Source organism: Lagenorhynchus albirostris, chromosome 8 (genome assembly GCF_949774975.1).
Source record: "Lagenorhynchus albirostris chromosome 8, mLagAlb1.1, whole genome shotgun sequence".
NCBI lineage: Eukaryota > Metazoa > Chordata > Mammalia > Artiodactyla > Delphinidae > Lagenorhynchus > Lagenorhynchus albirostris.
This window is the reverse complement of record NC_083102.1, coordinates 92949825-92975286: the sequence shown is the minus strand read 5'-3', so window position 1 is coordinate 92975286 and position 25462 is coordinate 92949825. Positions and strand designations below refer to the sequence as shown.

The window sequence follows — 25462 nt, the reverse complement described above, 5'->3', positions numbered from 1 at the left end:
TAACACATCTGTTATATGTGTAAGGGTAAAAAGAAGTATTTAAAGATACAAAGATTATGCCCTTGGGGGATAAAATGAAGGCATAAAGTCACTTTCTGGAGTCCATCCATGTCTACAGACAAAATACAATCTCAGTCCTTAGTTTTATGGGCTGCGCTTTGAAATCTTGTATTTATGTGCTAAGTTTCTCTTCCCCTGCAGAGACGGTGTCATTGATTAAACTATGAGTTTGGTACAAAATGGTAAATATGTTAAACCACACTTTTGCTAGGGATCACGGACTATAAAGTTGGACAGATGACCACAACACTCTAAAATTCTGGGCAAAAAAATGTTCTGTTAGAAGGGGAGACAAGAGACATCTATAATTTAGACCAGTAGTTTCCAGTTATTTTGACTGTGAGGATCTCTTTTAATGTCGTGTCTGTAACTGATTGTTTATTCAATCTAGAAATGATGCTTAATGAACTAAACTGGACTATTATTTTTAGAGGTTAAAAAAAACTTGCACATCGTTATTCCATTTGACTTAGTTCTGATTCTTTTCTCTTTCTTCCTGCATCCCTCCCTTCCTTCCTTCCTCACTCCCTCTCTCCCTCCCTTCTTTCCTTCCTTCCTTCTTTCCTTCCTTTCCTTCTTCCCTCCTTTCCTTCCTTTCCTTCTTCCCTCCTTCCCTCCCTTTCTTTCTTGTTTTTCTCCCCTTCAAAATTTTTATGGGTTTAGAGTGCAGGCAGACTTCTAATTATTCTTTTTTAAAAGACATGGTTATGTGGTGAATATGTATAAAATGATGAAAATATACATATACACAGACTAACTCACTCCATAAGAATCCAAGTGCAGCAGTGTTTTGTTTTGTATTATCGTTGCCATGATATAGTGTTGGATGCAGTTGCTAGATGATCTGCCATATCCATCTGGGCTCATCACTCTCTGTTATTGACTCTGAAACACCATGGGAGCCTTTAGTAATCTAAAGAAATTTTATCTTAATAGCTACTCTCTCAAACATGAACCTTATGTCAAGACCAATGTTTATAATGAAATTCTTCAATGAGACAATCAGTATTCGACTCCCACCTCTTTCAAAGATCATTTTTGATATAATTTGAATCATATCCCTCTACTGCTCAAACCCCTTTCAGCACACCATGGCACTCGCACACCTCTATGCAGTGTCTTCTCAAGCATGCTGTTCCCAGTTATTGGTATCCTAGGCACACTGGCTTTCTCTTAGGCCTTTAAAGATAGCTAGATCTTTCCTACCTCTGCACGTGGTGTTCTCTCCGCCTGAATCGCTCCTCCCCTTGCTCTTTGCATGGCTGGCTCCTTCTCATACTTTAAGTCTATGAAATGTTACCTCCCCAGAAAGGACTTCCTTGACCATCCCATTTACTTATGCATCCCCTGCTCTACTAATCTCTACCGCAGTACCCTGTTTGATTCTTTCATGACAGCACAATTTGTTAGTACATGCCATACTCTCTTCTTAACCTGTTTATGAAGTGTCTCTCACACTAGGCTGTAAGCTCCTTAAAGGCAGGAACCATGTCTGCATTGTTCACTCTGTACACTCCACAAAGCCAGGAATCTACAGAAGCTCAAGAAACATGTACTGGAGTGGTGGGGGTGAGGGGCAGAAAAAGGAAAGGAATGAGAAAGGAAGGGATAATTTGGGCATTTTTGAATCATTTGCTGTTGTTATTTCAAGCATAAAAGGGTATTCAGAATGGGGCTTCCCTGGTGGATGCAGGGGACACGGGTTTGAGCCCTGGTCCAGGAAGATCCCACATGCCGCGTAGCAACTAAGCCCGTGCGCCACAACTACTGAGCCTGCACTCTAGAGCCTGCGAGCCACAACTACTGAGCCCACGAGCCACAACTACTGAAGCCTGCGCTCTAGAGCCTGCGAGCCACAACTACTGAGCCCGTGTGCCACAACTACTGAGCCCACACTCCGCAACGAGAAGCCACTACAGTGAGAAGCCCACGCACCGCAACAAAGAGTAGACCCCGCTCGCCGCAACTAGAGAAAGCCCATGTGCAGCAACGAAGACCCAACACAGCCAAAAATAAATAAATAAATAGGGTATACAGAATAACATAACAAATACTCATGCATCTGCCAGCTGGCTATTTGGCAAATATAGCTGAAGTCCTGTGTGTATCCCTGTCCCCCTTCCCTCCCTCCCCATGCTCCAGGGGTAATCATTCTCTTGAGTTTAGTATTTTTCATTACTACGAATATTTTTATATTTTAATCACATACAAGTAAACTACCAAAAAATATATTTTATATAATTTTAACTCTGTATGAATAATATCATTCTGTATATCATCTTTTGTAACTTGTTCTCAAAAATTAAAAAACTGCTTTGCAAACTACTTTCCTTAAAAAAAAGACGAGAAATTTTATTTAAAGGGTAAACACAATGTTCCTACCACAAAATTAGTTTAGTCAATAACATAATGTAATGTTTATCCTTTTAGAAAGAAAGAGTAATGAAGTTAACATGAAGAAAAAAAGTAAATTCTTTAAAATGTGGTAGCATTCTTATTGCTAAGTGTATATAATTAATAACATGCACAGAAGACATGAAGGAAAGAAGATAAAAGTTTAAATTAAATTGCTAAGGAAAATATCATTGTACTTCTAAAAGTAGAGAAAGGTAGAGAATGGTCACTTTGAAAAAAATATACTTTGAAAAAATATAGATATGTCCCTTCAGAGATTCTCTCCACCCAGTGGTACACAGGAAACACTACAGTTTTCTCAAAAAGGAATTTGTAGTGAATTCTATTGATAGCTTTTTAAACACTGCCCCCTAATGTTCACACTCAGCTTCTTCTGAAATGACAAGAGGACGGTGCTAATAAAAATAATCGGGTCCTTCCTCCCTTGTGATCAGTGTAGCAGTTTTGTCCTGTAGACCAGATTTCACAGACTGAGGCAGTCTCAGCCACACAACGGTCAGAATGCATTAAACTCCCAACCACTCCAAGGTTACTCTCATCAGCAGTAAGGGCAACATGTGAGTGAGAACAGACTATTTGGGCTTGGAAAGCACTGACAAGACATCAATACCACAGGGAAACATCAGGAAAGTCTAGGACCCCAATAATAACATGTGCAACTTTAGACTGATCTAATCAGTCTTATTTTTAAAAAACAAACATTGATTACCAAGAATATCAAACTTCTAAAAAAGGAGAGATGGCCCTTGCTTTAGATACACACAAACTCATGACTCACAAATGACGGCTGCTTCCAAAAGAATCTGTTGAAATTTAGACTCCCTGATGAGCAACTCTGTTCATGACTCCCACCACTGCCAATATGATCCACAACAAATGAAAGAGAATAACAAAAATATATATTCTCAAGGAGACCTGTTCAGTGTCTTGTAATCACAAAGTCCATGTCATCACTTAACAATGATACATGTCTAAACAGAGAAAGTGTAGAAGCACTTAATACCAAGTCAAGAAGCCTGAGTTTTAAACCCATTTGCCGTTAAATAGCCGTGTGACCTTAGGTCCCTCAGCTGTTCTGGGTCTGTTTCCTTATCAGTCATAAAGAAGAGAGAGCTGTGTGAACGTTTTTCTAACGATTGTCAGGAGGTGGAGATACACAGGATTACAGAATAAAGAGGGCTGCTTTTTCAGACTACACACGCCTCTCCCCATCACCCCTTCATGCCCCATCGCTATTACCAAAAAGCATATGATACTCCCATTTTCCCCTTAGCTGAGAACTACTGAGAACTATAATCTATCTCTAAGGGCCTTTGCCACACTAAAATGTTAATACAGGATCTGAGAACTGGAAGAAAACTTAAAAGAGATTCTCCAGTCACAAGACAAGGCCCAGAAGAACTTTTGATTCTAACCGTAGTTAGATACAGATGTGAAACTTTGAGGAAGTGTGAGGCTTCCCAAGTGGATTAGCATTTCATTTAGCTGGGTGATGTGATGAAATACATTATTATTCCCAATCTTCACCCTTCCCGGATCCCATGCCCTTTTCAATGAGACTTTGTAGTTCCTGCCACTTGAGTATTATATTTAACCACCTCTTGGTATTAGGCTTGGCCATATGACTTGCCTTGACCAAATGAATACTAGCAGATGTGATGTGAGCAGAGAGAGGCTTTAAACGTGCTTGTGAGATTAAGTTTGTTCTCTTGTGCTCTTGCCTTTCACTATGAGGAGAACACGTACTTGGTAGCCACTGGTCCAAGGAGTGTAAGACACGTGCAGAACAGACCTGCAACTTGGAGCCAAACCTAACGAGTCTAGATCAGCTGAATCCCAGCCAATCCACATTTATGACAATGAGAAATAAATACTCACTGTCATGTAAGATTTTGCATTTGTTAGTTATGCAGAATTCTTATGGTTATAGGGTAATTCAGAAGATAATAGTTCACCTATTTTAATATTTTAAACCTCAGCATTTCCATTAGATTGTGAGATTCTAAGGAAAAATCTCTCCCTCTCTCACACACATATAAGTATTTGATACACAGACACAAAAACAAAAGTGTGATTACAGATCTATATAATAGTACATCTGAAAAAGAGTCAGAACTAATGGCAAAGATCTACTATGTCCAGAACCTATCTCTTGTGCTGTTCAGTAGAGAAGTTAATGATCACTGGGCTCTTTGATCTAAATCTAAAATAATAACAATTGTCCAAATATTGCAATTATAGCTTATTTTATATGAAAATACCACCACAAAGACAATTACACCACGAAAAGCACTACTTATACTAAAGAAATGTGTCACAGTCAAAGTATTATAATATCTCAGTTAACCTGAATGCACAGAAATAGGAGTATTTTGGTTCTTATAATTTTACGAATAACAAAGATGTTTAAGATAACATTTTTGTGGCTTTTATAGTAAAACAAGATTTTCAGATACCTATTTTAAGATAAATTTACTGAAATATAAGGAGTAAAGTTTTTGTTTGGTTCACTTTTAAAATATTTTTTAAATGTACTAGTTCCCTTACTGCCTTAGGAAAAAACCTAATGCATAGGGACCTAGTAACAATAAGTGAATATTTACTTCATGGTACGGACTCCTTTGGTACCTTAAAGCAATGATCATTACATTAGTGCTATGGACGAACTACATAAGAAATAACAGATTAGGCCAACTATGCCCTAACCCCAGGCTATCCTCTGAAAGTTTCTTTGGAAAATGTAAACATAACGTTTACCACTTACACTTATCTCTGAAAAGTAGAATGCAAAAAAAAAAAAAAAAAGGCAGCTATTAAAAACTCTTTAGCCAAGTTCTGATTATTCATTCATTGAGGTAAGAAACTCCCTACCATGTGTTCTATACTGTGTGCTGAACAAGAGCCTGAAGGATAGTGGGGGAGACAGACAAGTAAAGAGTAAAATATGGTAGACAACAGCCAACCCAGTCTTCAGGGATCGAGAGAAAAAGTCTGCACAGAAGCAATGACATCCAAGGTGAGATCTAAAGGACAAAGACAGAGTTACCGGGTGTGGCAGGGGATTAGTGTTCCAAGCAATGGGAACATCGTGTGTAAAGGCTCTGCCGTGAGAGCGAGTGTGGTGCATTTAGGAGATGCGAGTAATTCAGGTCCATACGTGCTTTATGCTTTATGCTTTTCTGCTTCAACTGTCTATGAAAATAAACCCTTTCCTCACTTCGCCTCCGGGTTCTCCTCCCACCTCACTGACGATTCCTTCACGACTTCCTTCACTGTGTCATCATTGTCTCCTAAACATCTACTCATGGGAGTGCATCAGGCTCAGCCACTCAGACTCTCCTTTTTCTACACTCACTCTGTAAAAGATCAAATACAGCCTTCAAATACCATGTATTTGCTCATAACTATAAAATTTTACATCTCCTGACTCTTAGATCCAAGCCCTTACTCTACATTTCAAGCTAGACTTGGACTTGACATTCCAAGTCCAAACGTGATGTTCTCCCTCCCAAAGCTTCTTTCCACAGTGCTACTCAACTCTGTAAACAACAATTCTTCTAATCGCTCAGGCCAAAACCCTACAGTCATCCTTAACTCTAGTCTTTCTCTGATACTCACATCTCATCCATCTGCAAACCTTACCCCCTTTTCTCGAAAACATTCAGAATTCTATCACTCTTTAACGACCTCGACCACTGCTACTCTAATTCAAGCCCCCATCATCTGTGGCCTGGACTATGTCAATAGCTTCGTAATTGTTCTCCCACTACCCTTGTCCTCGACAGTCTATTCTTAACACAGTAGCTAGAGTGATCCTTTTAAAAATGTCAGGTCGCATCATTCCTCTGCTTAAAACTCTCCATTAGCTTATAATCTTACTCGAAGTAAAAGCCTAATTCCTTAAGAGCAGCCCACAAGCCTTTACTAACCATCATCTTACTAACCATTATCTCCCTGATTTTCTTCCTACTACATTCCCCCTAACTCACTCTGTTTCAGCCATCCTTGCTGGTCCTCAAACAGGGCCAACACAGTCTTGCCCCAGGTCCTTTGCACTTGCTGTTCCCCTTGCCCGAAACCCTCATTGCCAATAATGATATGATTCACTCCTTTACTTCATTCAGGTCTCGGCTTAAATGTCCCCTTTATCAATGAAGACTTGTCTCACCTCCCAGTATAAAATAGACCCTCCTAAACTCAACCCCCTTGCCCTGTTTAGTTTTTCTCTTTTGACCTTATCACTACTGCACTCAAATACAAAACACAAAAGAATGTGTTTACTTATTTACTATCTATCTCCCTAACCTAGAATGTAAATCTGCTGAAGAGCATAGATATGTGTTATTCATTGCTGTATCTCAGAAGCTTAGAATACTGCCTGGCAGATCACAGGTCTGCAGTAAATATTTGGTGGATGAATTAATAAAATCTGAAAATCTTATAAATTATTCTGACAAAAGCTATTAATGTAACTTTCTATTTTAAGAATAACTTTTTAATACTGTATTCCTAGTTAATAGCTAAGTGCTTATAAACTATGTAAAGATAACTAATACAATCACTTTTTTCCCTTTAGCCTAAAGACATACTTATACACACACAAACACACACACAGAGTTCACCATCAAGGGCTGAACAATCTAAAAGACTTCATAGCACTCTTTTCCTTCAGTTGGCTTTAGCACTTTTGAATATATTGAATCGGTATGTTGAGATCCTATGTTATCTTAAAGCCAATTAATATCTCACCTGTAATTCTACATATAAGTTAATAACAGTACCTTATCAGCATTTGTGAAATATCAGTAGAAAAATTGGCAAAACTATAGGCAGACAATTCACAGAAGAAATATGAAAAATGTTCATTTAGGTTAATGTTCTTTAGTGATTAATTTTCAGCAACCTAAAATGGCTCGGCAGGGAGGGAGAGCAGAAGCACCTCAAGCGCGAGGTTTCTTATATACAGAAAGAGACACAGAAACTGGAAAACCTCGCCACTGACGAGGGTGTGGTGCTGAGATACCTGTGATGGAACAGTAGACCATGTGAGGCGCTACCACGTCTATATCTTCATAGCCCAGCCCCATTGCAGACAATTTGCCAGGGACATAGTTTTCCACAAATACATCACAAACAGCTGCAAGCTGAAAGAAGAGGTGAAGATGAGTCAGACTTCTTAAGGGACTTCCCAGCTTTCAACAAATCCCCACATGATAGAATTCTAATTTCAGTAAACACAATTGATCCTTGCTTTGTAAAAGCCCAGAAAAATCACAGGAAAAGTAGAATTACAAAGTATTCTTAGATAAACACGAAGGCTCTGGTCAACTACCTGAGGTATTACTGCCAGTAAAACAATGGGTATTAAAATTTTCAGTTATTACCATGGTATTAAGTGGATTCTGCTTACATTAAATGTAAGAAATATCTAGGCTACATGGTCTATCTAAATATATTCTCAGAAGTTTAGGTAAAAAAATTAGAATATAAGAACATAAAATATACGAAAAATATCTTTTAACCCCTTTAAAATAAAACTAAATACAATGTCTTTACTACTCCATCCTTATTATGTAATATTCCTCATTACAACATGTACATATAGGCACTTAATACATGTAAACATGATTCTGAATTGCTTTCACACTTTCCAGATGCTTTCTTTCCAAAGAGTTTTAAATGTATTTAATGAACCATTTAGAAAAAAAAAAAAAACTGCTAAACTATAACCCAGTAAATCAGTAACTGTCAGAAACAAAACCCCAACTCTGATTCCCAGATCACTGCAACAAGCCATTGTAAACCTTAATCTTAAAATTCTTTTCAAAATTTCAATTGTGACTACATATCTTTTTTTTTTTTTTTTTTTTTTTTTTTGCGGTACGTGGGCCTCTCACTGTTGTGGACTCTCCCGTTGTGGACCACAGGCTCCAGACACACAGGCTCAGCAGCCATGGCTCACGGGCCTAGCCGCTCCACGGCATGTGGAATCTTCCCGGACCAGGGCACAAACCCGTGTCCCCTGCATCAGCAGGCGGACTCTCAACCACTTGCGCCACCAGGGAAGCCCAATTCAATAATTTTTTAATTGCCACGTTGACATAGATATACTCTCACACATCAAACTAATGTAATAGAATAAGACTCTGGACCAGGGGTGGGCAAACTTTTTTCATAAAATGTCAAAAAGTAAATATTTTAGCCTTTTAGGCCACATACATTCCCTGTCACATATTCTTTATTTTTTTTTAACAATCTTTAAAACTGTAAAATTCACCATGGGCTGTGCAAAAACAAACTTGATTTGGCCCACACAGTCTGCCAACCTCTGCTCTAGATGGAAAATAACTGAATTTACATAAACTTTAGAAGGAAACGTCAATAAATTGAATGCCTGTTTGTTATTGTGTCACCAAATTTGGAGTGTGTTTGACTTAACAAAATTTAGGGGGAGGAGATCTTAGGAGGCATCTCAGGGAAATAAGCTGTTATCCTCCAGAGCTCCTAAAACAGGTACCAGGGGCCCAGGTGACCACCTGTCAGAAGAGGAATGATACATACATTAAGATACAGGACAGAGAGAGAGAAAGGTTTTCAAGTATGCACCCCAAATCTTAAGCCATACAGGCATCCTTTCCAAATTTCAGGTGCCAATTAACATTCGAGCTGCTTCTCACATGGGCAACTCTATGCAGTATGCCCCAGGGACAGCCCAAGTAGAGATGTGTTTATTTTTTGTTAATGGTTCTACCAAGCCTTGCTTGGAAAATGTGGAGGGAGAATGGGTGTTAGTATAAATAAAACACAAAGCTACAGTTACATTGTAATTTATTCCACATATTTTTCTGAGCTTCTGTCTGTTACTTACACAGCGCTCCTGCAGGCACTAAAGAAAACAAGCTGCATCAAACACATCTAGATTCTTATACCAGTCATCTCTCTGATGCGTATTCTGCATGGTGCACAGTATAGTACCTTATGCAAATGACATTTGATAAATTATTTTTAATGTTAAAACTCTGTGTGGGTTCCTCAAAAAGTTAAACACAGTTAAGATACGACTCAGAGATGCCAATCCTAGGTATATACCCAAAATAATTGAAAGCAGGGACTTGAACAGGTACTTGTATCCAAATGTTCATAGCAGCATTATTCACAACAGCCAAAAGATGGAAACAACCCAAGTATCCATCAACAGACAAATAAATCCATCCAGTAAAGTAGAATATTATTCAGCCATAAAAAGGAGCGAAGTTCTGATACATGCTACAACATGGATGAACCTTGAAAACATTATGCTAAGTAAAATTAACCAGGCACAAAAGTACAAATATTATATGATTTCACTTATATGAAATATCTAGAATAGGCAAATTCATAAAGACAGAAAGTAAATTAGAGGTTATCAGAGGCTGAGGGGAGAAGGAAGTGGAGAATTATTGGTTAATGGATACAGAGTTTGTTTGGAATGATTAAACATAAAGGAAATACACAGCAGTGATGGTTGCACACAATTATGAATGTCATTAATGCTACTGAACTGTACAGTAAAAATGGTTAAAATGACATTTTATGTTATATATATTATACCACAATTTTAAAACTTTTAACTATATAGGGTATTTGTATTTTTAGATTTCTATACCATCATAAATCACATTTCAATTCACATGAAGTATTCAGCTGGATCACAAACAAATTCACTGTTTCAATAAGACAAGAAAATAAATATAATGAATAAGTTATATTAATAGAAAAGTATTCAGAATGTATAAACAGAAAACATTAAAAAACAATATACATGGTGTTATCTCATGTTTATTGGAAAAAATGAGTATACAAGGACATAAAGAGATTTGATATGATACACTAAAATATTAATCTTTTTGTCCATGAGCAGATACTACTTGTATAACAACAGAAAAAAAATTTAAGCTAAAAAGAGGTGTGCTAAGAGTACCATGTAGTATAACTCTCCGAAGTTATAAGAAAAATATGGAAAAGTTAAATTTAGAAGCTAAAGGCTTCCACTGATAAAGATGCCCAGTAGCTTTTTATTATTACCCAAGAACTCAATATGTATGCATTATGATACTTATTGATAAAATATCCCTAGAAAAGTGTATAGCACAGAAGTTATTCTTTGCTCCATTTTATAAATATTTATTTTAAATAAACACATACTATCTATTTACTAGATACTGATTCTTAGTGAGTCTGCCATCCAACATATTCTCCCTCCCTCTCTCTTTAGGGATATTTACCCATTTCAAGATCACGTATGTTCCCTAAAGCGTTAACTAATGCATTCGTTAAAATTCTAAGCAGTGCAGTGCTGAAATCAGAGACATCACAAACCTCCCTGAGTTACATGGATCTCCACACTATCCACAAGTAATATACAAGTCAACTGCTTCAGTGGAGACCAAACATTTATCGCATTTCCCTGATACAAGGATCTACTAGGAAATAAAGTGAGGGGGGAAGATAGACTTGTTCCCAGTTTTGCTGGTGATCACCTCTTCCTCATCTTGGCGCTCACAGATCCCCTAATAATCTATTCTAGAATCTCACCCACAATAAGAAACAAGCACAATTTTGCATGTTAGAGAACTCATCATCTTTTTCTTTTCTTCTGGGAAAAAAAATTTAGGAACAGACTGGATGAGCAAGATCAGAAATAGAGGGGAAGTGACGATAAGAATTTAACCACATTTATCAGTAAAAAAAAAAATCATAAAATAATTTTTAAATGTATGTCAAAGAATGTCCTTACTCTTAGATGTATTCTGCAAATGCTCCTCCCCCTGAGCTATACCCCCCAGGAGATGTCTCCTGAAGGATTTAAGGACAAAATTTCATATCTTTCACTTACTTTCAAATAGTTCAAAATCAGACACACACATACCACATGTATTCATAGGTAAATAAACAAATATAGCAAAATCTTAAAACTATTGCATCTAGGCATAGGGTAAATAAGAGTTCATTATACTACTCTTTCCATTTTTCTGTATGTTTGAATTTTTCATAATAAGATGTTGGAGGAAAATAAAACCCATGACACTGCTCTATTGGCCATGATTCACACCCACAATACGGATACTGTCACTGTCAACTAATTAACATAGAGAATTATTTGAAATATAGATGACGTGTTAGGAAGTTATCAAATCATATTGCCATGAAAATACATAGACTTTTCTAAGCAGAGCTTTCTTTTCTACACAACCTATTTTTGGTTAGCCTGGTTGACAAAGGAGTCATACTTTTTGGAGCTCTCATGTATCCAGCTGACTGCTTTGTATGATACTCTGGAACTGTATCTATAAACTAGACTCATTATATTAGCAATCATACCCACCAAGGTCTGAATACAAAGGTTGTTTTGCTACTTTTAAGACCAAAAGAGAAATCCATGCCAGAAAGAATAAAAAGACTAGGCAAAAAATAACTTTTCCTCTAGGCGGTAAGATATGTAACTTATGAACTGTATAACTAGCTGAAAGCAAAATATGCAAAATGACTGCAGACAATCTATTAAAGTTTAATATGAGTTGAAATGTACTTTATCATTATCAGACATGAAGAGAAACCATGCCCATAATGAAACAATTTAAAATTGTTACAATCTGGTGGAGGACACAGGCAGGATCCAAAGAGAATGAGAAAGATGTCCCAGCAAATTCATTTCTTTTGGTTAGAATTATACATGTAGGCCTAAAATACTCCAATGTACACTGATATCTTAGGAGCAAGAGTTATGAATTCCACCTAACACTGCCCCATTGAAAAACCCTAATGAACTTGTAAAGTATTTGTTAAATCAAATCTAAAACCTTCACTATTCAGGATAAAATATCAAAATGTTCTGAAATGGAAGCAAATAAGCAGGAACTGTGAACATTGAAGGTGGAACTGAGAAACATAAACCAGAAAGAGAAGAATTAAGCACAATCTCCTAGATGATTCATCATCATCACCATCAGCAGCAGCAGCAGCATAACAACTACTGAAAAGATAAAAAGAAGGGCCTGACACTACTGGGCATACACCCTGAGAAAACCATAATTCAAAAAGAGTCACGTACCAAAATGTTCACTGCAGCTCTATTTACAATAGCCAGGACACGGAAGCAACCTAAGTGTCCATCAACAGATGAATGGATAAAGAAGATGTGGCACATATATACAATGGAATATTACTCAGCCATAAAAAGAAACGAAATTGAGCTATTTGTAATGAGGTGGATGGACCTAGAGTCTGTCATACAGAGTGAAGTAAGTCAGAAAGAGAAAGACAAATACCGTATACTAACATACATATATGGAATTTAAGAAAAAAAAATGTCATGAAGAACCTAGGGGTAAGACAGGAATAAAGACACAGACCTACTAGAGAATGGACTTGAGGATATGGGGAGGGGGAAGGGTAAGCTGTGACAAAGTGAGAGAGTGGCATGGACATATATACACTACCAAATGTAAAATAGATAGCTAGTGGGAAGCAGCCGCGTAGCACAGGGGGATCAGCTCGGTGCTTTGTGACCACCTAGAGGGGTGGGATAGGGAGGGTGGGAGGGAGGGAGACGCAAGAGGGAAGAGATATGGGAACATATGTATATGTATAACTGATTCACTTTGTTATAAAGCAGAAACTAACACACCATTGTAAAGCAATTATACTCCCATAAAGATGTTAAAAAAAAAAAAAAAAGAAGGGCCTGAGAATGAAGACAATGGGAGCTGAGTCCAAGATGAGGGTCGCTGCCATAGACAAACAAGGCAGGGTGGGCTTCCTTGGTGGCACAGTGGTTGAGAATCTGCCTGCCAATGCAGGGGACACGTGTTCGAGCCCTGGTCTGGGAAGATCCCACATGCCGCGGAACAGCTAAGCCCGTGTGCCACAACTACTGAGCCTGCGCTCTAGAGCCTGCGAGCCATAACTGAGCCCACGCGCCACAACTACTGAAGCCTGCGTGCCCAGAGCTGGTGCTCCGCAACAAGAGAAGCCACTGCAATGAGAAGCCCACACACCACAACGAAGAGTAGCCCCCGCCTGCCGCAACTAGAGAAAGCCCGGACGCAGAAATGAAGACCCAATGCAGCCAAAAATGAAAAAATAAAATAAATAAATTTATTTAAAAAAAAAACAAGGCAAGGCAATAATAACAAAGAACAATTTAGAAAAATCATATTAAGTTGCAACTGAAAAATAAAATAAAAACAAGCAAACAAACTTAAGTTATGCTATAGAAAAGATGTAGGAAAACAGGACAGTGAGATCAGGACAATTATCAAGCTTTGGGTTCAACATATATCTAGTAAAATTCTAAATTTGTTGGATTGCTCCAACAGAACCAGAGCGGATGATCACTGATTCTGATCTTAATAATTAGAAGACGTTATTTTTCAATCAGCCAGATGATAAGGAAAGAAGCATCAGAGCAATGAAGCTAAAATTGATACTTTGATATAAAACAAATTTGGGGATTTGATTCTCTAATCAAGGAGATTTACATCCATTACATTTGACTTCAAACTTTTTTTTTTTATTTAATTAATTAATTTATTTATGGCTGTGTTGGGTCTTCGCCACTGCGCACGGGCTCCTTCCAGTTGCGGTGAGCAGGGGCACGGGCCTCTCATGGCAGTGGCCTCCCTTGCTGCGGAGCGCGGGCTCTAAGCGCAGGCTCAGTAGTTGTGGCGCACGGGCCCAGCAGCTCCGCGGCATGTGGGATCCTCCTGGGCCAGGGCTCAAACCTGTGTCCCCTGCCCTGGCAGATGGATTCTTAACCACAGCGCCACCAGGGAAGCCCTAGACTTCAAACTTTAACAAGAATGGCAAACAAGTTTTATCTCACGTGATGAATCCACCTTCATGTGCACCGGGAACAATAATAATAGTCAATGCTGAATGAGTGCTGACTATGACTATGGCAGGCACCCTTCTTCACATTTTACACAACATTAACTCAATTCTAACAATCCTAAGAAGTAGGTATTATTACTGTCCCCATTTTGCTAATAAGGGAACTGAGGCATAAAGAAGTTAAGTAACCTGCCTGAAGTCACATGGCTAGTAAGTAAAGAAGGCAGAATTTGAATCCCAGCCGTAGAACACTGGGGTATTCCCCTAACCATTGTGCTGGCCCCTCAAGGAAAGATGCCAAGATCAGGTCTGCACACATCAGCCATCTGAATAAGTGTTAGAAAAACCTTGGGCTCTACAGTGATGTAGACCTAGGGTTCAAACTTCAGCTCCTCCCTTTACTAGCTATGTGATCTTTAGACAATCACTCAAGCCCCTTGAGACTCATTTCACCTCTTGTGAAAATAAGGATATAATACTTCATTTACAAGGAAAATTCTGAAGATTTGAGAAGATAATACGAATAAAGTATCCAGGCCTAAGATCTGATGCAGGGCAGGCACTCGGTCAATGGACACTAGTGCCATAACTGAACACTCTGACACGATGGAGAAATGTTAAACACAATATACCAGAAATTATAAAGCAAATTATACTTAGTATAAAAACGAAGTTAAACTCAAATGGCACTTACAGCAAAATTTCAGATTGCCAATGAAATAATGTTTTAAAATATTTTTACTCATATTCAAATCCCTAATTACAACCCAGGTGACAAGATGCCTTCTATAGAGCATACTGTACCTCTTTGATGATTTTCACCCCTTTTGGATCCTTGATATTAACAGCTATACTCTAAAAATTAAAAATATATATATTAAAATAGTATCTTAAAAATTTTTCTTATTGCTCACAGTTCAATAAGAGAGCCATTCATATTACAGATTTCTCCTCTTAAAGTAAATGCATTTTCCTCACGAAGAAACATTTAAATAATTTTTACTGATTTTATTTTCAATTCAGATATGTTAGGATGATAGTAGGATTATAGTAAAAATTCTTCAAATAATAATACCAAATGTAGGCAATTAGCAATCTCCAAAAGAATAACAAATGTAACAAATCAAGTGATTCCTCACTTTAATAAAATTAGTTCCATTAAAAACCATTATAGGGCTTCCCTGGTGGCACAGTGCTTGGGAGTCTGCCTGCCGATGCAGGGGACACGGGCTCGTGCCCCGGTCCGGGAAGATCCCACATGCTGCGGAGCGGCTGGGTCCGTGAGCCATGGCCGCTGAGCCTGCGCGTCCAGAGCCTGTGCTCCGCAACGGGAGACGCCACAGCAGTGAGAGGCCCGCGTACCGGAAAAAAAAAAACAAAAAAAAAACATTATAAATTCTCAAAAAATGTTTTAAGTTAGTAGAGAAGGAAAATTAATAAAAAGCTCTACTGTTTCTACTTGGTAACTGGTGAATGAATAAAATAAAATAAAATTTCACCTTATTGGGAATATTACAAAATATCTACCAAAAGGGGCAGAAATAAACAAGCCACAATGATATCAAAAGTTTTGTTATTACAAGAGAATTACACAGGGCTTCCCTGGTGGTGCAGTGGTTAACAATCTGCCTGCCAATGCAGGGGACACGGGTTCAAGCCCTGGTCCGGGAAGATCCCACATGCTGTGGAGCAACTAAGCCCCTGAGTCACAACTACTGAGCCCGTGCGCCTAGAGCCCATGCTCCACAACAAGAGAAGCCGCCGCAATGAGAAGCCCGCGCACTGCAACGAAGAGTAGCCCCCGCTCACCGCAACTAGAGAAAGCCCGCATGCAGCAACGAAGACCCAAGGCAGCCAAAAATAAATTAATTAATTATTTTTTTTTAAAAAAAGAGAGAATTACACAAAGAAAGCAAAAAGGGGATAATATTCTTACTTTTTTATTTCGGTTAACACTGAGAAAATAAGTACTTTCTGTCCCCACAAAAGGTGGACCCCAAGTTCGTGTATCATCACCAGCTCCTGAAAATAATAGTATGAACTATTTAACCTTGAAACATCATGAGACATTTCAAATCAACAGGCTTACTCATATGTAAGTTCACAGATGCCTAAACAAGATCAGCGGAATTAGCAACCTAAAGTGGTCTTGGGACCTTGTTAGAACTGCCCAAACTCTTTACCTGTTCATGTAAATCACTAAATCCTCCCATAGCTTCTTTCACTAAAATCCATCCCTGAAAGTCAGAATCCAGAAGGGAATATCCTACTGGCAGTCTTTAGATTTAATAAATGGCAAGTCTGAGGGGGAAAAAAATTACTCTCCTACTTCAACAAACAAGTCAGCTCTTTCAGTGTTTTTAGCATTAAATGTGCAAACAAAATGTGGGGTCTACAAAATATTTTTGTTAAATATAATTTAAATCAGGATAATGATAAGTAAGTCTTTATGATAAAGTGGTATCTGAGGCTAGGTATAAAACAATGATAAATAAATCTATTTTTTAAATTCTGTAGCAATAAATCAGAAAAAGCAAAATAAGCTACTGAATAGCAAATGTCAATAATTTAAGATGCTATTTAGAATAAAATTTTAGTAGTCTAGGTCTTGCTTCAAAGTAAAAGTTTAAAAACATCAAAAATAGGGTATTTTATTCTAAACATCTACTTCAAATGATTCTGAAATGTACTTGAGTTTGATTCAAAGATAACACTATCGAGTTACAGAAGAAAAGTTTTCTTTGCACAACAAGCAAACAATGTAGATGGAGCTCAGAAAGTGAATCAACAATTAATAGGCACAAATTAGTATCACTTAAATTAAGATTTTTATAAGTTCTGATTAAATATTGATATTAGAAACTAATCACTACCTAAGTATTACTAGCCCCCAATAAGAGAGAATTTGTGAATATGGGTTAAAGTTTAAATTCTAATCTCATTTAAATGATATAATTAATTTATTAGCCCATTAGACTTTACCCACTGAAACTGATTAAAAAAAACAGTCACAGCCTTTTAGAAAACAAAACAGAAGCTAAAGAATAGACTCCTTTACTAAAAACAAAAAACTAAAAACCTCACAAGAGAAAGCGAGAACACAGGACAGAGGAGAAAAGAAGCATTAGTTCTAACTGGGGATGAACTGATAAACAACACAAAGCAATAAATAGTAAGTATCAAACTGAACAGCATGCTCAAAACGTCACGGGAAAAAATAAACTACAAGAGTCCACAAAGACAATCTCCTAGTAATAAACCGGTTATAGGCTTCACGGAAAAATGTATGTGTGAATCTGGATCTTCAAGATCAGATAGGACCTCCCAGAGGCTGGAGAGAGTCCAGCCACTTCCATTTTTTTGAAGGTCTCAATACATTAAATTAAAAAAAAAAATTTGTTTTTAAGAGAGCAAAGTCAAGATAAGGCTAAAAGTAGAGAGCTTATTTTAAATGTTTACATTCACCTCTTGGGTGGAAATAATGTCAGAAATCTAAACTGGAGGCCTACATGGCTTTCCTGCCCCACCTGGTCCTGGTGTATAACCTGGGTTTAAGAGACGCAGAAGGATAGGATATGTGCTGACGGCCCATGAAATGAAATAAGGGTTAAAGGTCGCAAACTGGTAAAACTGGCAATTTGAGAGACATGTTTTATTTGACCCACACACAACTTAAAGTTTTTAAATATCTGCCATGATTTCAAAATCTAGAGATAGTACATAAAAATTCAGACTGCCTTTCTTATATGATATTTCAACACATTCATCCATTCAGCAAATAGTTATTGGGTGCCTACTATGTCACAAACACTGCTCTCTGCAGAGCAGACACAGCAGTGAACAAAGACCAACATCCCTGCCCAGGTATGCCTGCCTCCTGGTGACAACCCTGGAATAACAGCAGCATCATTGGCTGCCCAGCCCACTTCATTCATTTAGGTTACCTGCCTGGCCCTGCAGGCATAGCGTTTACACCCACCGAAAGACTCTAAAATGAGAAGAAAAAAATATACTTAAGCTTGATACGCTCTTTGATTACTCAAATAAGAATAATCTAAGTCCCAAGTCAGAAAACTACAACGGAATTTAATTTAAGAACTGAGGAAGTGGACACTAAAAGAGACTGAAATGTGAAAATACTGCCAAGGGACTTTTCTTCATATCTGTTGAATAACTATCTCGAAAAAACAAAATATATAATATGAACATTAAAACGTACTGAGCAAAAGGGTTAAAGGAGAGAGACCAATTAGTAAGAAAAAGAGCAATGAACATCTGCTAGGAACAAAGCTCGATGCCTAGTGTATGGCTATGGGACATAATAAACGCCTAGACTGAGGAAACGGTCCCCCAGTGTGGAAATGAAAAAGTACAAAGGAGAAACAGGACTAAGCAAACAGGGATTAGTGATTTCTAAAATTAATAAAAATAAAGTCATTCCCTCAGTATTCATGAGTGACTGCTTCCAGCACCCGCTGAGGACACCAAAGTTGGCAGATGTTCAAGTCCCATAATTGGCCCTCCATATCCACCAGTACAGCATCCGCAGATTCAACCAATCACAGATCATAAAAGTACCCAATCTGTGGCTGGCTAAATCCATAAATGCAGAACCCGTGGATACGAAGGGCAAACTGTACAAATATTTAACCTAGTGATCAAATGAAATAGCAACAGAAATCATATTGGCTATTCTATCTAGAAATGGAAGACCCAATGCTTGAAATTAGAAAGTATGTGGTATTAAAACTGGATAGCAATGTGAAAATTAGAAGTTTTGTGGTACCTGTAAAAGAAAAAAAAAAGATGTTCAGCTAGAAAGTAAACATTATTCAGCATGTATCCAGTAATGACCAAAAGTGATAAATATCACTGACTGGATAAATGAAGCATTATCTCTGGAAAGCAGGATTCACCAGGCTCTTCTATCACCTGGAGCCTGACAAGCACAGGGCCAGATAAATATAAAATATATAACATTCCCCATGCTGATCAGAGAATCTTCTGCTAACTGCTTTGGCCTCTTAAGAAGATCTATGTAGCAGAAAGTTGAATCTTCTAGATCATGCGTTCTACTTTATAGCGTTTAATCACTTATGGTAAATTAATATGTTGATGTAATTATAAACTAGTTTCTTATGGGTCTTATAGATACATGCACACTATTCAAGGCTAGACCATTTTCACTAATTTGGGAATTCTGTTCCAGATCCATAAGCAACAGATCTTGAAGAATAAATAATAATGCTAATTTCTTGCCTTCCCTTTGTCCCCCAGTGAGGGAAGGTGGCCAGGCCCACTCTAACCTCGGTCTCAGCAGCAAGGCTTGTGTGGGGCTCAGAAGGGCCACGATCAGAGCTGAGTGTCTGGATATTCCTTACTAGCTGTGTGACCGTGGACAAATCCCTTGACCTCTCTGTGTCTCTGTCTTCTTATTTATAATCTAGGAATAATAACAGCTCACAGGCTGTTGTAAAGACTGAATAAATTAATACAGGCAAAGTGCTTAGAATTGTGCCTGGCACTAACCGTTGTTAGCATCATCATTATTTACGTGTTGCACGTCAGTTTCTACCAGAGGCTTCCAGGTGCATGTGAAGGACCTGGCTTAGGCCTTAGCCCTTGGCACGTATAAAGAGTAGAAAGAGATCTAATATTAGTATAGGTTCAGAGGAAAATAAAGGAGAAGGGAAAATAATTGCTTCATTTCAATTCTCTCCTCATCCCACATACAGGTACATGGACATTTAAAGAACTATTAAAAATATTTATTAGCTTGTTTCTATGTTTTAAAGAGAGAAGTAGTTTTACCTGGTCTTTCCACTTTTATAACTTCTGCTCCAAGATCTCCTAAATTCATAGTAGCAAAAGGTCCCGCCAGTACTCTACAATGTTAACAATGATAGATAAATTCATTACCATCTTTAAGATTTTTATATTAATTCTTTTCTTAATACTCCATCAACACAGACAAGCTCATATAATGTGAGTAAGAATTAAAATTGTTAAAACTAAAAAAAAAAAAAAATTGTTAAAACTGTTCAAAAAAGTGATTTGGCCATATGTATCAAGAGCTTTAAAAAGTATATTCCCTTTGATGCAGTAATTCTACTTTCAGAATTCTATCCTAAGGAAGAAACTGAAAGATTTCCTGAGGCAAAGATTTATGTACAAGGAAGTCTCATTTATAATATAAAAACACTGGAGGATGACTAGGTAATTATGTGACAACTATATACTATAATAAAATATCTTATATTTTTTGTTGAATTTCGAATGACATGAGAAAATACTCAAAATATAACATTATGTTTAAAATGTGGATAAACCTGTAATTTCAATATGGTTCCAATTTTTATTTTCAAAAGTTATATGTAAATATGCAGATTGGAAAGAAATGTATAAGTATTATACTAATTGTCTCATAGAATGATGAAATTACAGGAAAGTTTCTTGGTTTTTCTTTCCAAAATTTCAATGATAAGCTTATAAACACCTTCTTATAATCCAAGAAATAAATGCCTTTTTAAAGAAGGGGGAAAACTCAATCACCAAAACACAGATAAACCAATGCAAACCTTGTTAGATCCAGAATTCTTACACCCTCCAATGGCTTCATATTGTCAGTATCTGGCAAAGACAGAAAATACTTAAGTTGATTACTAATTGTCAGAAGGAATAATGCAGAATTCTTCATATTCTTAGTAATATCTATTACTACCAAATAAATAAATAAATTTTCCTTCACATTTCTGCTTTATATATAACACAGAAACCTTGACCCAGTCCAACTAAATCAATCTGTAAAAATTAAAGCCTCTAATACCAGATTATTCCCGATTTAATAAAGTCCAAAGCTACACTTAAGATAGTTTGTCTAATGAAAAATTTAAAAGTGGGACAAACTAATGAAAAATTTAAAAATGGGGGGAGGGGTGTATAGGCTGAGCACAGAGGGTTTTTAGGACACTGAAAATACTCTGTATGATACTGTAATGATGGATACATGTCATTACACATTTGTCCAAACCCAGAATTGAGAAACAGAACTTTCCATTACCTGAAAGTTTTCTCCTGCCCTTTGCAAACTACCTCTCCCTCCATCCCCAACCTCAGGCAACCATTGATCTGCTTTCTGTCATTTTAGTTTGCATTTCCTAGAATTTTATATAAATGAAATCATACACTATGTACCCTGTCTGGCTTCTTTCATTCAGCATTATGATACTGAGACTCATCCATGTTGTTGCATTTCTATGAGTAGTATCCTACTCTATGGATATACCACATTTGTTTATCCATTCAGCTGCTGATGGATACTGGGTTGGTTCCAGTTTTAGGTTACAGTGGATCAAGCTACTATGAACATTTGTGTACAAGTCCGTGTGTGGACATGTTTTCATTTCTCTTGAGTAAATACCTAGTGGAATGGCTGGGTAATATGGTAAGTTTATGCTTAACTTTCTAAGAAACTGCCAAACAGACTTCCAAAGTGTTTGTACAACAGCGCGCGTTCTAGAAACTCCACATCCTCACAACACTAGGTATTGTTCATCTTTTAAAGGTTAGCCATTCTAATGGGTATATGATGTTTCTCTGTGGTTTTAACTGGCATTTCCCTGTTGACTAATGCTGTTGAAAATCTTTTCATGTAATAATAGGCCATTCATACATCTTCTATTGTGAATTGCCTCACTGCTTTTATTTTTTTTAACTTTTAATCTTATATTGGAGTATAGTTGATTAACAATGTTGTGATAGTTTCAGGTGTACAGCAAAGTGACTGAGTTACACATATACATGTATCTATTCTTTTTCATATTCTTTTCCCATTTAGGTTGTTACATAATATTGAGCAGAGTTCCCTGTGCTATACAGTAGGTCCTTGTTGGTTACCCATTTTAAATATTACAGTGTGTACATGTCAATCCCAAACTCCCTAACTACCCCTTCCCCTGCCTCACTGTTTTTAATACTGAAGCAAAATATTTGAAACAGTACAAAAATCCACCAACAGGTGAAATGTTAAATAAGCACCTGCACATCCATATAAAAAAATACCATACCAATGTTAAGAAAAATGAGACATTTACAATACCCTGACATGTAAAGTTCACCAAGATATATTCCTCAGTTAAAAAATAAATCAAGTTGTAGAATAGAATGTATAATATGATCCTGTATTTGTAAAGATACCTAATAACATTAATAATACATGTTGGTATTTCTAGGAGCATTCATAAAATTCTACTGGTGGTTAAATCCTGGGGTAAGAATTTATGGAGAACTTTCACTAGCTAAGTTATTTATTTCTGTAATTTTGCTTAATTGTGATTAAGTGTATAATCAGCAAAAAAAGAAAAAATGAAAAAGTGAAAACATAAAGAACAAAATGAGAGAGAAAACAAGATATTTTAGAGAAAATAAAACATAGAAAAAGACCTCAAATGTGAGAAGATATTTTGACAACATTAGGAATGAATGGACAAGTAATTCTTTATGTTACATAAGACTCCAAAACTACTGGTCTTATGTACTCATCTCTTTTGGGGCCCTTGTTTTATTTCAAATGATGCAGGAAATATATTTAGAGGTCTCTTCAACCCATAAATCTCACTTCATTATAAATCTATAAAGAGAAGTCTATATTTCTCTACCAATATCAACTCACAACCATAATAAATTTTGTTTAATGACACAAAACTTTTCAAATGAATTAATTTAACATCACGCAATAGAATTTTACTTTTATTTCTGAGAAGATAACCAGAAAGGACTTCTAGAGCACATTTAAGTCAAAATCAATTAATGAGTTTTAAACAGTTAAAAGCATAAACCCTGGAGACTGACTGAATTTAATTCTCTGCTTCACTACTTACTACCCTAGTGACCTTGACCAAGGTAACTTCACTTCTCTGAGCTTCAGTTTCCTCATTTGAAACACCTATATCATAGAGTTTGCAAGGATTAAATGAAATGTTATATGTAAAGTGCATAGTACACTTCCTGGAACATGGTAAATGCTCACTAAAAATCAACAATTGTTGTTATCATCATCCTCATCATTGTATTATACAGTCACAATACCTATTAAAGTAGATAATCCAGATTTGAAAACGAGAAAAACACATGACTCATGATTATTTCAAAGAACAGAAAATAACATATATGATTCTCAATACTCTATACTTTAAAAAGATATCTATAGCCATATTTTGCCTGTTTGTGAAAGACCAGAATAGGCTGATTACGGGGGGAAAAAACAGTTGAAAAGAGCATCTATTATAACGTAATTTGTTAAGATATATTGAGCAGCTTGTATATTGCTCTAACTTATTTGGCCTCTAGGATGGAAAGCTATTATGATGATCACAGCTGAGTAACCATGCAAAGCAGTATAACTATAATGAAGTTGCCATCAAATCTATGCTTGCCAGAGCTGCTTCTAGGAACTCCCCTGGTATTTGGCCCTAAGGTTTCCATGACACAAAGAAACTTCAGCAGCACCAGAGTAGATATAATTGACAGATGCCCACACAAGTGGCTCATCTGTATAACAGCAATCATGGCATCCCTCCCTCACTGTACTAGTCAACTACTGAGACATTAAAAAAAAAAAAAGTCGTCATAAAACAAACTGATCGAATACCACTATGAAATACAACATGTGATATACACCGAAATGATTTCTTAATTTGATATTTTACAGAGAACTTAACTACCAGAACTTAGGAGTGAGACAGTAGATGGATATCTCTTCAAAGCTTTATTTAGAATAGTTAGCAGGATATTTTCTTTCTAGCACAGGTTAAAAGTCTTGAAAGAAGCTCTGTTCCTAATAGTATAATTTGGCAGGTAATTTTAGGAGTTTAGAGTACTTGGAAAATTAGAATCCACTGGAAAACATTCCAGGGAACCTAAAAATTTTGAGTTGTTAAAAGGTACTGTGGAAGTGATGCCAAAGTTACGAGGCAATTACACCATTTAGAGACAACCAGAGAACAAGAGCTAGATGGATAGTAACTTATAATAATTTATAATTCACCTTCCATTGACACTCAGTTTCTTGAGAATTGCCCTTCTCTTGCAAGGACTTGGCTATTACTATGGGATTTGCAATCAAACAGGTTTTTAAACTGTTGGATGCTACTATTTTAATGAAAACTTGAGAAATCTACAGGAAGAACAGTGGAAAAAGACCAGATAAAGGGTTTTTCAATGATAGGTAAAGCATGCTACAACCAAAGTACAAATCAGTGCTAATCCCAAATCCCTCTGCTCTTCTACATTTCCCAGCTTCTCTTGCAATTAGGTTGGGCCCAAATGCCGGGGGCCTGGCCAATGAAACGTAAGCTAATTCCAGCCCTGATCCTTAAAAACATCCCACAAAATCCTCCAGGCTTCTATACTCCTGCCACAGTGACCTTGGAAGCTACAATTTTCAAATAGTGTAGCTATATGTGCAAGAAAGATGTTTTATTGTATTAAGCCACTGAGATTGTAGGCTAATTTGTACCACCACCCCATCTAGCCTATCCTGACCGATGAAGAAACCAAGCATTGGAGGAGGAAAAATGGTAGCCTCTAAGCGATCGTAGAGCATCAAAGCCAACAACTGGAAAGTCCATTTCAGGGGTAGGTTGTTTCACTGTTAGCTGCAGTCTTCAAACTGAGAATATGTGAAGACTTTTGTAAGAAATGAATCATTTTAAAGAAATCAATTTCCAGGTCTTCAACTTTCATATACATTTTTTCCTAAAAATAAGCCTTCTCTCATGATAAGCCTTCTCCCACTGGGCAGAAGGAAAACATATTCCTTACACATTACAGCTCTTACCCTCATCTTAGTTCTTGTAAAATCTACTTGTGATAAAAACTTTTAAATATGAACTTAATATATGCAATGAATTGCCTTTCAAAAGTCATTTAGGAGAAAAACCACTGCTATAGACTGGCACGTGGAAAGGTAGAAAACAGCACCAACTTATAGACTTTATAAATCAATTTATAGTTATAGGATTCACAACCAAAAGTCAGGAAGCCAGAGAAAAAAACTTCAGTGTTCAGGCCTCCTTAAAGGGCCAGCCTGAAGTGAACTACTCAGAGGATAAGAAGT

General features: G+C 37.0%; 1 protein-coding gene across 2 annotated transcripts in view; it reads right to left on the bottom strand.

Annotated features, from left to right (window-relative positions):
- The window catches only part of SUGCT (succinyl-CoA:glutarate-CoA transferase), a 684774-nt gene that overhangs the window by 652255 nt on the left and 7057 nt on the right, over window positions 1–25462 (bottom strand). The window contains exons 2-6 of one of the 2 annotated variants that reach the window (XM_060156214.1): window positions 20925–20976; window positions 20158–20231; window positions 16283–16368; window positions 15151–15201; window positions 7499–7619 (exon numbers count right to left, since the gene is read on the bottom strand). In XM_060156214.1, coding sequence (XP_060012197.1) covers window positions 7499–7619; window positions 15151–15201; window positions 16283–16368; window positions 20158–20231; window positions 20925–20976 — 384 coding nt within the window. The remainder of the gene's footprint in view (window positions 1–7498; window positions 7620–15150; window positions 15202–16282; window positions 16369–20157; window positions 20232–20924; window positions 20977–25462) is intronic. The other variant, XM_060156215.1, reaches the window with a different exon arrangement.